Source organism: Mobula hypostoma, chromosome 8, assembly GCF_963921235.1.
Source record: "Mobula hypostoma chromosome 8, sMobHyp1.1, whole genome shotgun sequence".
In the NCBI taxonomy this organism is placed as follows: Eukaryota; Metazoa; Chordata; class Chondrichthyes; order Myliobatiformes; family Myliobatidae; genus Mobula; species Mobula hypostoma.
The window spans coordinates 56743007-56760591 of NC_086104.1; the positions used below are offsets into that span (position 1 = coordinate 56743007).

At 40.1% G+C, this 17585-nt stretch overlaps 1 protein-coding gene across 1 annotated transcript in view; it reads left to right on the forward strand.

Moving 5' to 3' along the window:
- Positions 1-943: 943 nt before the first annotated feature.
- Positions 944-17585, forward strand: part of LOC134350550 (echinoderm microtubule-associated protein-like 6) — a 392224-nt gene continuing 375582 nt past the window's right edge. The window contains exon 1 of the mRNA XM_063055883.1: positions 944-1144. Coding sequence (XP_062911953.1) covers positions 948-1144 — 197 coding nt within the window. The 5' untranslated portion in view covers positions 944-947. The remainder of the gene's footprint in view (positions 1145-17585) is intronic.

The window sequence follows — 17585 nt, forward strand, 5'->3', positions numbered from 1 at the left end:
TTCTTCTGTATTTTCTAACGAACAGACAAAATCAACCTGGAGATCTGTTTACTTGGAGATGGTTTTTCAAATGACTCAGCAATAATTCACATTCAAGGCAGTCACAACTTCCTTCAGAGATTTCTGCATGGACCATACAGGCGAATGGTAGCACATTTAAAAAAATAACAGAGGCAATCCTTCACTGCCTCTCCCATATCTTTATAAATCATGGATAACCTTGAGGAAGAAAATCCATGAACAGTTGCTTGGCATTTAAAACTCCTCCAGGGAGATTCCCCAATATATTTTGACCAAATTTGCAAACCCGATGCAGATCAGACCTAAATGTTTTTATAATTTTTACAAGTTTTATAATTCCGTATCATAAAAAGTGGGCAGGTGGATTGATGTTTTCATTAGCTAGGAAAATATCTAAACTCCGAGCATCATCCCCTGCAATGGTCCCCTCATCATTGTGTTGCCTTCAGGTGCATCTTAAATTCTGACAGACGGGAAGGACAGCAGACGTCGAAGTAATTCAGAATGAAAACGTTATTCTCTAAATTCAGTTGACTCATCATGAAAGAAGAGAAAAAAATATTTCCCGGAGAAAGAAAAGTGGTCCTCACCGCGCTTAGTGACGCCACTGCGCGGCCCGGCGCGGCGCGGCGCGGCGCGCCCACGTCGTCTCGCTCCCGGACGTCACGAGCGTTTGCGTTGTTAGGGTTCCTTCCACCTGGTTACGAGCGCGCAGTCCTGCTCTGCCCTTCAATATCGGCCGCTTGGTGCTGCATTCAGCTGACATCACCGGCAGTTAATATGCCGCTGGGAGAGGCAATTTTGAGTTAAAGAGCATTATTTTCAAAACGGCCCCCCACTCGCACACCTGTTCTTGCAAGCGTTATTTGGAGCAGTCTTCTTGGGGCGGTGAGAGGGACGGGAGAAACAAATAGGAAGAAAAAGAAATGGCTGATAGAACTGCACCGAAATGCCAGTTGCGGTTAGAATGGGTTTATGGTTACCGAGGTCACCAATGCCGGAATAATCTATACTACACGGCTGCCAAGGAGGTGGTCTACTTCGTTGCCGGAGTGGGAATTGTGTACAACACCAGAGAACACACACAAAAATTTTTCCTTGGTCACAACGATGATATTATCAGGTAGTGTACACTATACGAAATGAAATGTGACACTGTACAAAATAGTAAAGCCCGGCTTCACCATCTGTGCACAAAAAGAATGTTACAAAGATTCGAATATTCAATAAAAAATTATTTTAATATTTCTATACAGCATCCATTAGTCATACCGAACAGCGTTGTTGCTTTAAAAGATGGGAAAAAAAACATGAATTTGGGCGACTTCTCAGTGTCTTTATGCATTAACCCATAAAATGGATATAAAATGCTTTTGTCTTATTAATTAAAGGGATTGCATGATTTTGTTTCAAATGGAAATGTGTTTTTTTTAAATCTAAGTTTGTGTCTTATATTTAGAACAGCTTTACAATGGTTATTTGGACTAGAATCTAGGCTCAGGTTGCTAACGGCTTTTCCAATTTATAGTTATATTATGATATTGTACATTTGCTGTATTTTCGTGCTCTTTCATTGCAACTTGACTCAAATTTCAGATATATTTTATTTCGAAAAGGAAGTAGACGAAATTAAGGATATTATTCTAACGCGAGGTGAATGAAATTGCTGTAGAATGTATATCCATTTTATTAAATATATATGAAAGGCAAATCAAACTATTTTACAGGAAGGTGCACTATCTAGTAGAAATAAATCATTGTCCGGAGTCGAATATTTTTGCCTGGTATCGCTGTGACTAGATTTAACACCATAGTGAATGCAGCCAGGAAGTCTAGTAGAACATATTGCTATCTTTACATCTTAATGATACTAGCCCTGTTTTGAAAGTTGGTACTGTGTCAATTTTTGTAATTTATAATTTATGTAAAAAATAATCCCCTGAAAGTTTAATTTTAATTTATCTATATTTTGTTGTAATTTTTTAATAGTTTGCAATTATAAATTTCCTCTATAAAATAGTCTATAAATTGGTGATTTGTGGAGCTTTGAATTTAAAATACAATCTTTAAATTGACAGTTGTAGCTTGCCAGAAGAGGAAATTCAACAAAGTTGTGCTGGTAGTCACTACTATTTGTTTACCTCCAGATCCTTCAGGCAGAAGTTCCAGATTTTGAAAGTTATGTTTTTTATAAAATGTTGTATAAGTAAAGTACCATAATAAAACAGCAAATCAATTTTTCTTAGTGTATTTGGAATTTCTCAGTGGCTGACAAAGCTTAGCAATACCTTTAATTGAAGCACTCCACCTTTGACTGAAATATACTTTTCTTCTAGCATGTTGAATATATTGTAATAGCTTTTTGGGGGAAATAATTTGTGAGTATATGTGTTAATAATTTCCTTATATTAATTTAGTTCCATAATAAATGTGACCGCTTGCAAAATTATTCCCTTCACTTGGAATACTATTTATTGTTTGGCTATCAGGTAACATCTGATTTAAAATTCAAGAGTTGAAAAGGATTATTTTTTCAGTGTGTCAACTACAGAGGTGGGGGGAAGAACTGTAATTTGTCAACACCAGTGGTGTCCTGCAAATGTTTTGGGATAGGTTGCTACTTAGCAAAAGTAAAGTCTTCATCATGATTGTGACAGGTGATTCAAAATCTGCTCTTGTTGTTCTCTTAAAATTTGAAAATGGGCCAGTGAAAGCTGATTTCTTAAAACAAGCAGTGTTTTTTATTTGTAATCTCATCTCTTAATATGGTCTTTCAGCATTCTGCAAGAGAAAGATGATAAATTTCTCAGCATTCTTTGTAAATGTGTGATTTCAGGTATTCAATAATAGAATAAGAAATATTTTTTTAACATTTTAAAAGAAACATTGTGCATGAAGTCTAATATAATTTAATCATGGGAACACTTTGAGATGTCTACAAATTCTAATAAAATGGGAATACCTGTAAGTTGGAAGCATGAAAAAAATCTTGTCTGGTGCATTTTCATTTTTATTTGCCTAAGTTTTTAAAATAATATCTTAAAAGTGGAAAAAAAATACAGCTTCAGAACACGTTATATACTTGGAATCAGAAGGCAGTAACTTTTTGACTTTCCAATAGATGACATTGACGGTATCCTAATTCAAATCAGCTTCCCAAGGCTTGGGACTTTGTGAGCTGAGGTACTGTATATGTGTATTTTTTCCTGCAGCAGCCATTTTTTTTCTCTAAACTTCCACAAAAGAAACAATTTGTGTACCAATCACCATTTTTGATTCATATGCAAAGTTGTTTAGGAGTTCATTAGATTCAGCTTTCAAGAGACAAATCCAGTGTGATTTTACAGAGTAATCAATCAAATGTTCCGTCATCTCTGGTCTTCTTATTTTCTTTCACTCATTTTCCATTTTAATTTTGTTATGCCCATCAAGTCATTTGTATTTATTTTCAAGCTTGTTGAAACACAAGAGTCAAAAATGCCATGCTGCTGTGTGAACTGAAGTGGTAATTTATTTAGTGAATTAATAAAACATAATTATAGATATTGGAAATGTGAAATAAAACACAAAATTCTGGCAACAGTCAACAGGTAAGATACAATCTGTGGAAAGTATCAGTTAATGCTTCAGGGCTGGTAAGTTTTATGTAGCAGGAAAATGACAGGGTAATGGGGGGGGGCGCAGGGGAGCAGAGAAATAGGTGAGACCAGATGACTTGGTTTGGCGTAATGTAGCTGTCAAGATCATATGAAGCTTCTTTGCATAGTATGCACTATAGAAAAAAATAATGATAGGCAATAATGGCAGTTCTAATATAAACAGAAAGAAAAGTTAGTTACTTGAAGTTGGAGAATTCAGTATGGAGACCCAAAAACTATTAGGAAGATGAAGTGGTGCTCCTCAGGCTTTGAGCCTCATTGCGACAGTGCAGGAGTTGACAAACAAAGATGATGAATTGAAATGGCCATAATTTCTTAAAATTGATGTTCATGGGTGAACAAATTCCAACAAGCAGCAGGGTTCTGCAGATGCAGGAAATTCAGAGTAACATGTGAAACGCTGGAGCTGGGCCAAGACCCTTCATCAAGACTGGAAAGGGGAAGAATTCAGAATAAAAAGGTGGGGTGTGGGAGGGAAGGAATACCAGCTGGAAGGAGATAAGTGAACACAGGGTCTTGGCCCAAAACGTCGACTCTATTCCTTTCCATAGATGCTGTCTGACCTGTTAAGTTCCTCAAATATTTTCTGTGATAAGTAAAGCCAGTTTGGGTGGGGGGGCGGTAGGTGGAATGAAATAAACTGGGAGGTGATAGGTGGGAAAGGTAAAGGGCTGAAAAAGAAGGAATCTGATGGGAGAGTGTGCCATGGAAGAAAGGGAAAGAGGAGGGGCATCAGTGGGAGGTAATAGGCAGGTGAGGTGGTCTTCACAGTTATCATAACTATACCTCTTCCCGCTCTGTCACTTCTAAAAATGCTGTTACCTTTTCACAATTACTCTGTTTCCACCACATCTCAGACATCCCACCTCTCCCGGAAGTTCCGGGAGTCTCCCACATATTAATAGTGGCTCCCTGATGCCTGCAAATTATATACAATATCCCGGAAATCAATTTTTTGCGAGCGAGTGTGAGAGCGTGAGAGAGAGCAAGAGAGCGCGCGAGAGAGAGAGCGCGCCATGGGAGAGTGTTCTAAAAAAAGAATATATAAAATGTGCGTCACCCCAGACTACCCTAAAGTGTACCCCTGCCTAATAGGGGTCAAAAATAATGACAGTGTTGTTCGCTGCACTGTTTGCAACAGTGACTTTTCTATTGCCCATGGTGGGTTAAGACTGTAAAAGACATGTTGATGTGAGTTTAACAGGTGTCATTTGTTCATTAACATAGCTAACATTATTTAAACTAGCTGGCTAGCTGCTAAGGAGCTACTCTATTGTAGATATCCCACCTCTCCCGGAAGTTCCGGGAGTCTCCAGCAAATTGATGGTGCTACCTCCCTGAAATGAGTCTTTGCAGGGTGGGATGTCTGACATCTGTTCTCCGGATGAGGCTTTCCTTTCCAGAACATCCGAGATGTTCTCCTTCTTCAAAGAATGGGGTTTCCCTTCCTTTACTGTTGATGTTGTCCTCACCTTCATCTCTATTTCCCAGACTTCCACCCTCACCCCATCTTCCTAGTACCTCAACAGGGGTAAAATTCCTCTTGTCCTTACCTGCCACCCCATGAGCCTCCACATTGAGCACATCATTCTCCGCAACTTCTGCCATCTTCAGCGGGGTCCTGCTACCCACTCTCCACTTTCTACAAGTATTGATATCTCTAACCATCTTCTCTCCCACTACCTACCATTCAAGTCCCAAGCAGTCCTCTCAGGTGAGGCAACACTATATTTCACCTGCAAGAGTGCTTGGGTCAGCTACTGTATCTGGTGTTCCTGGTGCACCCTTGTCCTAATCAGTGAAACCCGACATAGATTGGGGGATTACTTTGTTGAATACCTTCTGCAACAGGGAGGATTTCTCAATCATTTCTCAAATTGGAGGAGCAGCATCTCGTATTCCATTTTGCTAGCATCCAGTCTAATACCATGAATATTGATTTCTCCAACCTCCTGTAATTTCTCTCTCCTCCCCCTTTTCCATTCCCCATTCTGGCCCCCCTCTTAGCTCTTCTCTTCTCACTTGCCTATCACCTCCCTCTAGTGGCCCTCCTCCTTCCCTTCCTCCCATGGCCCATTCTCTTCCTCTATCAAGTTCCTTTTTCAGCCCTTTATCTCTTTCTCATCTTAGTTCATCTCCTCTCTCCCACCCACCCACCTTCCCCATCACCTGACTTCACATATCACCTTCCAGCTTGTACTCTTTCCCCTCCCTCCAGTTCTTATTCTGGCTTCTTCCTCTTTTGGGTTTCTCAACCCAAAACTTCACCTTTTCATCCCTCTCCATAGATGCTGCCTGACCTTCTGAGTTCCTTCAGTGTTTTGTGTGTGTTATGCAGAGTTTTGGAGATAAAAGGCTGTTGCAGAGCTCATTTTCTGTGAATGCTACTGGAGAGCTTATTTATTTAGCCTCCTGTAATTTCATCTTCATTCCTCACCCATGCAATAGGTGGAATCCAACTTGACTCAAGTCAAATCAAGAAAAATCAAGAGAAGTGGGATCAATTTATATTTGCGTATAGGAGAATTGCAGTAAAATATTTTGCACAGAATCGATTCTGAAGTTTGGTGATGGTGATTATCTTGAGATTTTAGAATTTTTTTGTTATTATACTGGGAATGATGTGGTCAGAGCCAGAATGACTGATACAAACATACTTGCACTAAATGAAGGAATAGATGCCTGTATGAAAGCCTGGATTACAAAAACAAGGAAGTCTTGTTCAACCTTTTGTAAAGATCTGTCTTAGTCAGAACTGGGGATTTTCCTTCTATATCTGGAAACTTGCTAGAGAAAGGACCAGAAAAATTCTTTTCTTCTGATTCCATAAGTGAAGAGTGTTGGTTTCATGAATAGAAGAAGGAACTGTTTGTTCTTTGTACAAAGGAAGTTGAGAGGAGACTTGATAGGAGACTTGATAGGAGTGCTTAAACTTAAGAATGCAGGTCATGTAAATTTTTTTTAAAAAGTCATCAGTAAACGCAGTAAGTGCTGGAGAATACCTTTGAAATAATTGAGGGTTGGGCGGTGAAATGCTTTTCAAGAAATGAGTTATGGTCTTGATTGCTGTGCCTGAAAGGTAACAGAAGTAGATTTAATCATGATTTCAGAATGAATTGATTCAGTATTTGAAGAGAGATAATGTTCAGACTATAGCGAAGAAGCTGGCAAATAGAACTAATTAGCTTACCCTTACTAAAAACATCAAACTTGATGTGCACTTCTGTGCAATAATTCCTTTGTTTCTAAATTTTTGCTGACATTTACTAGGCTTTAACACAGATTTAGATTTTTATGTGGAAAGTGCCTGTTATCTGAGTTGTTTATGCTAGTATGATCCAAAATGCGGACTTTGAGGTAACAATTAATCTCTACATCTCACGAAGTGAATGAAAATTATTTCCATTCACTTCGTGAGATGTAGAGATTAATAGTGATAATATGGCAACCATCAAATCATTATTGCCATTGTAACTTTTGGTGAGTCAGGTTCTGGTTGATGGTGATAGAGGGTGGCGAAGGGGTTGGGAAGTATACCACAGTATTCTGTTGTGTTTCTCCACATTTGTATTCTTCAGCAACCATGCAATTTAAGCTTGATTGCACTTCCCTCCACCACCACCATCCTCCATCTGCAGAACTAGTTCTCATACTCAACCATCTCTCCTTTGGCTCCTCCCATGAGCCCCAGCTGTGCCTACCTTTTCGTTGGCCATATAGGACAGTCCATGTTCCAAGCATCCCCAACTTTTCCTCCGCTACATTGATGACTGCATTGGTGCTGCCTCATGCACCTGTGCTGAGCTCGTTAGTTTAATCAACTTTGCCTCCAATTTCCACCCTGCCCTTAAATTCACTTGGTCCATTTCTGCCATCTCCCTCCCCTTCGTCGATCTCTCTGTGTCCATCTCTGGAGACAAACTGTCAATCAACATCTTTTATAAATCTACTGGTTCCCAGGGCTATCTTCACTGTACCATTTCCCATCCTGACTTCTGTAAAAATGCTATTCCCTTTTCTAAATTTCTTCACCTCCGCTGCATCTGTTCCCAGGATGAGGCTTTCCTTTCCAGAACATCAGAAATGTCCACCTCTTTCAAAGAATGGGGTTTCCCTTCCTCTACCATTGATGCTGCCCTCACCCACATCCCCTCCATTTCCCAGACATCTGTGCTCAATCCGTCTTTTGTCACCCTAAATGTTGCAGTTCTTCTTGTCGTTACCTACCATCCCATGAGCCTCTAATCCAACGTCATTCTCCGCAACTTCCACCATCTCCAAAGGGATCCTTTATCTAACCCCACTCTCTACTTTTCACGGAGATCACTCCCTCCGTGATTCCCATTCCATTCGTCTCCCCCACTGATCTCCCTCCTAGCATTTATCCCTGCAAGCAGCCTAAGTGCTACAGATGCCCACTCACCCCCTCCCTCATTCCATTCAGGACCTTAAACAGTGCTTCCAGGTGAGGCAGCGTTTCACCTGCAATTCTGCTGGGGTTGTCTGTTGTATTCAGTACGGCTTCCTCCACATTGGTGAGAACCGTCATAAACTGAGGGACCACTTTTTTGAGTACCTCTGCTCCATTTGCCAAAATTGGAACTTCCTGGTGGCCAAACATTTTAATTCCAATTCCCATTCCCGTTCTGACATGTCGGCCTATGGCCTCCTGTCGTGCCACGATGAGGCCACTGTCAGGGAGGAGGAGTAACACCTTATTTCGTCTGGGTAGCCTCCAACCTGATGGCATGACTATTGATTTCTCCTGGTCTAAAAAAAACACTTTTTCCCTTCCCCCTACCCTCTTCTATTTCCCATTCTGGCCTCTTACCTCTTCTTGCCTCCCCCTGGGTCCTCTCCTCCTTCCCTTTCTCTTATGGTCCACAGTCCTCTCCTATTAGATTCCTTCCTGTCCAGCTCTTTACCTTTCCTACCCACCTGACTTCACCTATCACATTCTAACTATCCTCCTGCTTCCCAACCTTTTTATTCTGGTGTCTTCCCCCTTTCTGAAGAAGGGTACTGGCCTGTAATGTTGACCGTTCATTTCTACAGATGCTGGCTGACCTGCTGAGTTCCTTCAGCATTTTGTGTGTTTTGCTTTGGATATCCAGCATCTACAGAATTTCTTGTGTTTAGAATTTAATCTTGAATGTTGATAATTATTCCTTGACTCCAATGTACTTGAAGAATCATCTGTGTGGTTTCATGGCAGTGAAAATAATGTCGGACAAGTTTTACTGCTTTCAGAGAAAGTTTGAGAAAGGGCGAATAGAAAGGAATCAGTAGATATAAACTTTCAGAAAGTATTCAACAAGATTAAGTCATAACAAATGCCCAAAAGGTTGATGATAACATATTGCATAGATATAGGATTAACTAATAAGCAGGAAGCAGTGAATAGGGTAAGGGATTGTTTTCAGGTTGGCAACCACTGACCAGTAGTGTGTCACAGAAATCAGTGCTGTGACAACAGCTTTTCTAATGTATACCTTTTACTTCCTGCAAGCCATTAGTATTCAATGAACAGCTTCACGGATGACTGAAAAATAAAAAAAAACAGACAAGGCAAATTGGTAAAAAAAATAATTTGCCGGGAGATATTGCTAAGTGACTGGACAAAATATAGGCAACTGGGATGTAGGATGAAAAATATAAAGTCAAATTTGGAAGGAGGAACAAAAGAACAGTATTTAAATGAAGAAAAATGCAGAAAGCTGCAGCACAGGAATTTGAGGTATCTAGTCCACGAATAAGACCATAAGACAAAGGAGCAGAAGTCGGCCATTCGGCCCATCGAGTCTGCTCCACCATTTTATCATGAGCTGATCCATTCTCCCATTTAGTCCCACTCCCCTGCCTTCTCACCATAACCTTTGATGCCCTGGCTACTCAGATACCTATCAATCTCTGCCTTAAATACACCCAATGACTTGGCCTCCACTGCCGCCCGTGGCAACAAATTCCATAGATTCACCACCCTCTGACTAAAAAAATTTCTTCGCATTTCTGTTCTGAATGGGCACCCTTCAATCCTTAAGTCATGCCCTCTCGTACTAGACTCCCCCATCATGGGAAACAACTTTGCCACATCCACTCTGTCCATGCCTTTTAACATTCAAAATGTTTCTATGAGGTCTCCCCTCATTCTTCTAAACTCCAAGGAATACAGTCCAAGAGCGGACAAACGTTCCTCATATGTTAACCCTCTCATTCCTGGAATCATTCTAGCGAATCTTGTCTGTACCCTCTCCAACGTCAGCACATCCTTTCTTAAATAAGGAGACCAAAACTACCCACAGTACTCCAAGTGAGGTCTCACCAGCGCCTTATAGAGCCTCAACATCACATCCCTGCTCCTATATTCTATTCCTCTAGAAATGAATACCAACGTTGCATTCGCCTTCTTCACCACCGACTCAACCTGGAGGTTAACCTTAAAGGTATACTGTACGAGGACTCCCAAGACCCGTTGCATCTCAGAACTTTGAATTATTTCCCCATTTAAATAATAGTCTGCCCGTTTATTTCTTCTGCCAAAGTGCATAACCATACACTTTCCAACATTGTATTTCATTTGCCACTTCTTTGCCCATTCTTCCAATCTATCCAAGTCTCTCTGCAGACTCTTTGTTTCCTCAGCCCTACCGGCCCCTCCACCTATCTTCGTATCATCAGCAAACTTAGCTACGAAGCTATTTATTCCATAATCCAAATCGTTGATGTACAACGTAAAAAGAAGCAGACCCGACACGGATTCCTGTGGAACACCACTGGTAACCGGCAGCCAACCAGAATAGGACCCCTTTATTCCCACTCTCTGTTTCCTGCCAATCAGCCAACGCTCTCTCCACGTATGTAACTTTCCCGTAATTCCATGGGCTCTTATCTTGTTAAGCAGCCTCATGTGTGGCACCTGGCCAAAGGCCTTCTGAAAATCCAAATATACAACATCCACTGCATCTCCCTTGTCTAACCTATTTGTAATTTCCTCAAATAAAGCTACTGCACAGATGCAGCAGCTAGGAGGAAAGACTATTGGAATGCTGGCCCTTATTTCAAGGGGGGTGGTGAAGTATAAAAGTCGGGTAGTCTTACTGCAACTGCACCAGGCACTAGTGAGACCTAATATGATGAAAATTATGAACCCTCTATAAGAAACTATTATTTTAATTGGTGCTAGGGCTGAGGGCTTCAAGTTCCTAGGAATGAAAGTCACCAATCGCCTGTCCTGATCCAACCATGGCCAAGGAGGCACACGAGTGCCTTTACTTCCATGAGAAGCTAAACAAAATTGTTGTGTCCATTTTGACCCTCACTAACTTTTATAGTTTCACCATGAAAAGCATTGCTTGGTAACTACAGGTACAGTGCCTTGAAAAGGTATTCAGCCCCCAATCATTTGTTTACATGAGTATAACAACCAAGGATTTTGATCAACTTAACTGAGAATTTTAACTTGTGAAGGACATGCTGCTTTTTTTTCTACAGTAGAGTCCAAAAAATGGAAAAATTGTAGAGCATGCTGTGGTTAAGATTTCCACTGCTATGTTGTGTGTTATTTTTATTGTGTGTTATTTTTATTGTAGCAGTTTTCAGCAAAAGCAGTGTGTCCTGTTAGTAATAGTGTTTTGGATTCAGCAAAAGATGAGGAGCCATGTTATCCAACTTGGGAATGTTGTGTCAGCCAATTGTAACTTTTTGCCCAGTGGAAGATGCGGGAGAGCTGGGCCGGATCAGATTTCTGAAGGGCAGTAGTCTGATTTAGGGTCTTTTGGCAGGAGCTCCCAAGCGGGAAGATGCCACAGAATGCAGTTCAAAGGAGAGACCCTGTTGAAAGATGTGCTTTGTGCAGATGAGTGGCTCCAAGAATGGCTTTCTCTCTCCTGAGAGTGCCATTTCATCTGAGATGGTCTTCGAGGGAAGTTTGAACTGTGGCTGGTGTCCTTCATACAGAATGTGGGTTCAGTGCGTGAGCAAAGCAATACGTTTGACTACTCCAGACATTAGCTCCAAAGTTTATGTACGCATTGGACTTTAATGACCCCTTTAATTTTTCTTTTTCTGTAACTGTTAAAATTGAAAATTTGGTAAATGTATTTCCTTTGTAATTTTATGCCAGTGTACAAACTGTTAATTTTCTGGCAAAGGATAAATTTGAACAGTATTTACACAGTATTTGCTACAATCAATGTTCCTTATTTGGAACATCCCAACTTTCCTGTTTGGTTGAACCCCAAATCATACTGACCCCAAAAGTACATTGCTTATGAAAGGTGGCCGCCTCACCGCTGAGTCACATGGCTGTTAGAGTTAGCTAACGAGCCAGGTTTGTATACGAGCCCGGTGAGAGTGTTACATATGAAAGACTAAAAATTCAAAAACTGAAATGTCAGCACTTCAAAAGTATTCATCCCCCTTTGCTCAGTACATAGTCGAACCACCTCTTGCAGCTGTTACAGCCTGTAGTCTTTTTGAATAAGTCTCTATTAGCTTTGCACAAGATTTGTCCATCCCTCCTTGCAAAATTGCTCAAACTGTGCCAGGTTGGGGATGGGAGGTGGCAGCAACCTTGGGGTCTTGCCAGAGATATTTGATTGGGATAAGATCAGGACTCTGTCTAGGCATCAAAGACATCAATTTTATGCATTTGAAGCAACTCCATAGTTGCTTTGGCAGTGTGCTTTGAGTCATTGTCGTACTGAAAGGAGAACTTCCTCCCCAGTTTAAGCTTTCTGGCAGAGGCTAGCAGGTTTTTATCCAGGATTTCTCTGTATTTAGCAGCGTTCATCTTCCCATCAATCCTGACCAGATTTCTAGTACCTTCTGCTGGTAAACATCCCTATAACATGATGCTATTTCCACCATACTTTACAATGAGGATGGTGTTACTTGGCTGATGTGCAGTATTAGATTTATGCCACACATAAAAGTGGTATAAAAGTTCCACTTTAGTTTCATTTGACCACAAGACCTTCTTCCACATCTTTATAGTATCTTCTGAGTGATGCTTTGCAAAGTCTTTACGAGCAATGATTTTTTTTCTTAGCAGTAGTTTCTTCCATGCCACTCTTCCTTAAATACCCTTTTCGTGTAAAACCTTGGAGTTTACGGAGCCATGAGCTTCATCTCCAGTCACAGCCACAGACTTCTGCAGCTCACTCAGTAACTGTTGGCATCACAGTAGCCTCTCTTATAAGTGCCATTCTTCTCTGGTGACTTAAGTTTTTAGAGGGGACGCCTGATCTAGACAGAATGAGGTAAAACTCTGAGGTATGTTCAGTGCTTTTGAGATAGTCTTGTACCCTTCCCCAGGTTTGTGCTTCTCTATTTTCATTTCCTTGACTTCATTTTTGTTTGGTCTGTTGAAAACCTACAATGCTCCCAGACTTTACAGAGAGAGGGAGTATTTACAGTAGTTTTATGAATTAATTGAAAACAGGTGATCCTTCAATTTTCTACATCAACAAATTGGGTGAGTTAGTAAGGTAATGTATTGCTACTGAGGAAAATTAGTGTAGTAATTACAAAGGGGATAAATACTTTTTCAGCCTCACTATTTTGGTTTTTAATTTTTAGTAAATTGCTGACAGGTTTTGGAATTTTGTTTGATTTGGTATGATGCACAATGTCTTATAGATTAGCTCAAAAATCCTACTTTAATATTTTAAATTTAGGAAATCAGACAGTGAAGTATGAAAAGAGTTGTGGCTGAATACTTTTTCAAGATACTGTCGACGTGGATACAGCACAATGTATCATGGAAATCAACTCTCTGTCAATTTTTCTTGCTAATTCAGTAAATCAGTCAACGTAATTAAAGAGCCCACTCAGCCCATTCTCTCTCCTTTCCTCGCCCATCAGACGGAAGATACAAATGCCTTGTAGCACGTACCACCAGGCTTAAGGGCAGCTTTTATCCTACTGTTATAAGCCTGAACAGTCCCCTAGTACAATAAGGTGCACTGTTATGACCTCACAATCTTCCTCCTTAGGGGCTTGCACCTTATTGTCTGTTTGCACTGAACACACTCTAACTGTAATACATTATTCTGCATTTTGTTATTCATTTCCCTTTACTACCTCAATGCGCTTGTGTCTAGGTATGCAAAACAATTTTTTTTGACTATACCTCAGTAAATGTGATAATGAAATTATTTATTGGAGGCATTTCAGAGAAGGTTTGTAAGAATGATCTGGGAGAGGTTGCCTTTAGAGCAACGATTAAACAGTTTGAACTCATTAGAACTTTTAAAAAAAAAGAGGTGATCTTATTGAAACGTATTACTGTCCACCAGAGAAGGATAACAGGCCTGCGGCAACTTGTATTATCACTGTCCAACAGAGTCTTCCAATTGCAAATGAAATGTCTGAGACAATCTACTACGGCTATACTGCACCAACTTTGATGCTTCCAAGTAACAGGCAGGAACACTGCTTCTGGTGGGCTCCCCGACATCCTGATAGGCACCTCCCCCAACATCCCGGTGTCCTTCGACACCTTGGCCTGCTCCTTTGACACCTCATATAGTCAATGTATAGTCAAGATAGCTGTGAAAGTTAAAGGGTTTATAAAAGATATCTGTGAGGCAGCAAGATCAAGAAAGTGGAGAGGTGTCAGCGGTGGACTAAGTAAATTTGAGTTCAGAGTGGCAGTTGAAAGTTGATTAAATCAATGAGCTGATCATAGGAACAGTGATATTGTGGAGCATATCAACATTAAAAAGAGAGCAACACACATCAAAGTTGCTGGTGAACGCAGTAGGCCAGGCAGCATCTCTAGGAAGAGGAACAGTCGACGTTTCAGGCCGAGACCCTTCATCAGGACTAACTGAAGGAAGAGTTAGTAAGAGATTTGAAAGTGGGCGGGGGAGGGGGAGATCCAAAATGATAGGAGAAGACAGGAGGGGGAGGGATGGAGCCAAGAGCTGGACAGGTGATTGACAAAAGGGATATGAGAGGATCATGGGACAGGAGGTCCGTGAAGGAGGCTTTGAAGTACATAAGGGAAGATGTATCTGTTAAGGGCTTAAGTGTTTATGATGGGATGTTATGGAAAGCAAGAGAGGAGATTTCTGGGGCCTTGGCAGAAAATTTTGTGTATTCACTAGCCACCGGTGTAGTACCTGTAGATGGGAGGATAGCAAATGGTGTGCCTTTTATTTTGGGTGGCAGGGATAAGACAGGAAGCTATAGGCTGGTGAGCCTTGCATCAATAATGGGAAAATCTATTGGGAGAGATTTACTGGGACATTTTGCATTTAGAAATCAAAGATTGATTAAGGATGGTCAACATGGCTTTATGCATGCAAAACCATATCTCATAAATCTTGTTTTTGAAGACATGACAGGATTGTCAAGGATGGAGCTATAGATGTTTGCTGCCTGAACTTCAACAAGGCTTTTGACAAGTCCTGCATAGTAGACTAACCTGGAAAGTTAGAACACATGATCAGGGTGAGCTTGTCAATTGATACAAAATTGGCTTGGTTGTAAGAGGCAGGATGGGGTTGTTTTTCAGATTGGAGGCCTGTGACCAGTGGTGTACTCCTTTGATTCGAGTTGGTTCCTTTGTTTATTAGCTATGTCAATGATTGGATAGGAATGTAGGTGGCATGATAAGCAATTTTGCTGATGGTATAGTGGACAGTGAAGATAGTGGGAAGCTGAACAAGGGATTGGAAGATGGAATTTAACTTTGGCAAATGATGCATTTTGAGAAAATGAAGGCTAGGACATGTTACCTGAAATTGGAGGTACAGGTAAACAATGGTGAGAAGGCATGTGGTACATTTGGCTTCGTTGACATTGAGTACAAGAATTGACAGATGATGTTACAGTTGTACTAAATGTTAGTTGGGTCACTTGGGATACTGTGTGCAGTTCTGAAAGACATGATTAAGCTAGGGGGTGAAAAGAAGATTCACAAAATTTGCTTGGATTGACGGGCTTAAGTTATCAGGCAGGTTTGAATAAGCTTTTCCGTGGAGTGTGGGATAGTTTTGTTGACATGATAGTCAACAAAACAGCCTTTTTCTGTGGAGGCAGTAGACTGCAGATTCTGAAATCAGGAGCAAAAGAAATTGCATGAGGGGAAATTTCTCTTTCATCCCCTCCCCTCCACCACACCCATGTGCACTGTTACTGCTAAACCGACTGATTTCCTCCCGTAGGTTTTTTTGGGGGCCTGTTTCTATGTTGTATAGCTCTGACTCCATTACTTGCATTTGTTTCAGGAAATAAAATAGTTTAGTTTCTATAGCGTACCATGCTGCTCTCTACCTCACCTTGCTGCTGTTTACCTCAACATCACTTCTGCTTCTTGTCAAAGTTGTTGGCCCCTTTTACAACAGGCAACAATCGATGAGAAAATTAAAAGCAAGCATCTGCAGATGTTGGAAATCTTGAAGTAAAAGCACAATGTGGTTGGATACTCAGTAGTTAACAGTATCTGTGGAGAAATATAATTAGCATTTCATGCGGAATAGCCATTCATCAGAAATCTGAATATTGGGAAAAATATTGTCTTGATCTGTTTGCTAGCATTGCTACCAGTGATATCTGTCTGAAATTGAGCCAGGCTTTTCCCATACTTGGTCAATTATGTAACCCTGAAAAAAGCTTCATACTATACTTGTGCTGTCAAGATTATTAGCTTCCATCTCATAACATCACTTAGCTCTACCATTGTCACAGTTATTTGCTATGGTAATCTTAACTTTTGCAGTTCTTTCTTCTAGACTTGACTCATTGCAGACCTCCCTCATCTTATCCTCCAAATTGAGGTTATTTAAAACTCCATTGACCTTAGAATTTCAACTAACTCATGAGAGAATATTTGTGATGAACCACAGAGTTAATCACTAAGCAATACTTCAGCTGTAAAATTCTCAAATCTCTCTGTAACCCATAACCCCTGAACTTTCGACAATTATATTGATCCATGAGATACCCATACTTCTTCAGTTCTGGCCTCTTGATTATCTCTGAATCTCCGTGATTTTGCCTTGATTCCAGCACCCTTAAGCTATGAAATTTCTTCCCTATACTTTTTATGCCACCTTCCCCTTTAAGATGTTCCTTAACCCATGTACATCTTCTGGTTATCCCTCATATTTCCATTTGTGACTTGGTGTCAAATTTTTAATTATATAATAAAATACATTTTTCATCCATTTCTTTTTGCCAACTATCCTGCCAAAAAACATTTCCTTGTATTTCTAGAAGTCTGATAACTTGTGGTTATTTCTTTCTGGTTAAATTATTTGGAGAAAAATAGATGCAATTTTTATTTTGTGAAATTGGTACTTGGATTCCAACTTCCTTGTCAAGATCTTTGAGTGCAGTACCTATTTTTTTAATAATTACTTTATTACTCTTTGGTAATGAGCTGTAGGTTCTTTGCTTGAGCTTGATGTAATCACATTGTAATTACTAATTCTTCGGGTGGTTGTCCTAAATCAATTATGTGCAGTAAATTATAGAAAACAAGAGGCAGGTAGAGAAATTAACCAAATAAACCCAAAATAAATCAGAAGGAAACAGCTGCAGCAAAGGAGATTAGAAATACTAAAATTGTCAGAAAAGAAGATTGCACACTTCTAGGAACAGATTTAACAACAAAGACAATACCTGTTTGAGAGGAAGGTAGAATTATTTAGAACCTGAAATCGTTTATTAAACAATAGCAATATTAAATCTGTACTTGGTTTCAATTTTCATAGACTAAATTAGGAATGGAAATATGTAATGAGGTTAACTTGTCATTTACTACACAAAACAGCATATGAGGGATATTGGAAATGATGCAACTCAAAATTAATTACATTTTTACTAAGGGCTGGGTTATGTCAAATAATATGAAGCTTTCTCTTAAATGTTCCTGGATATAAATTATGTCAAAGG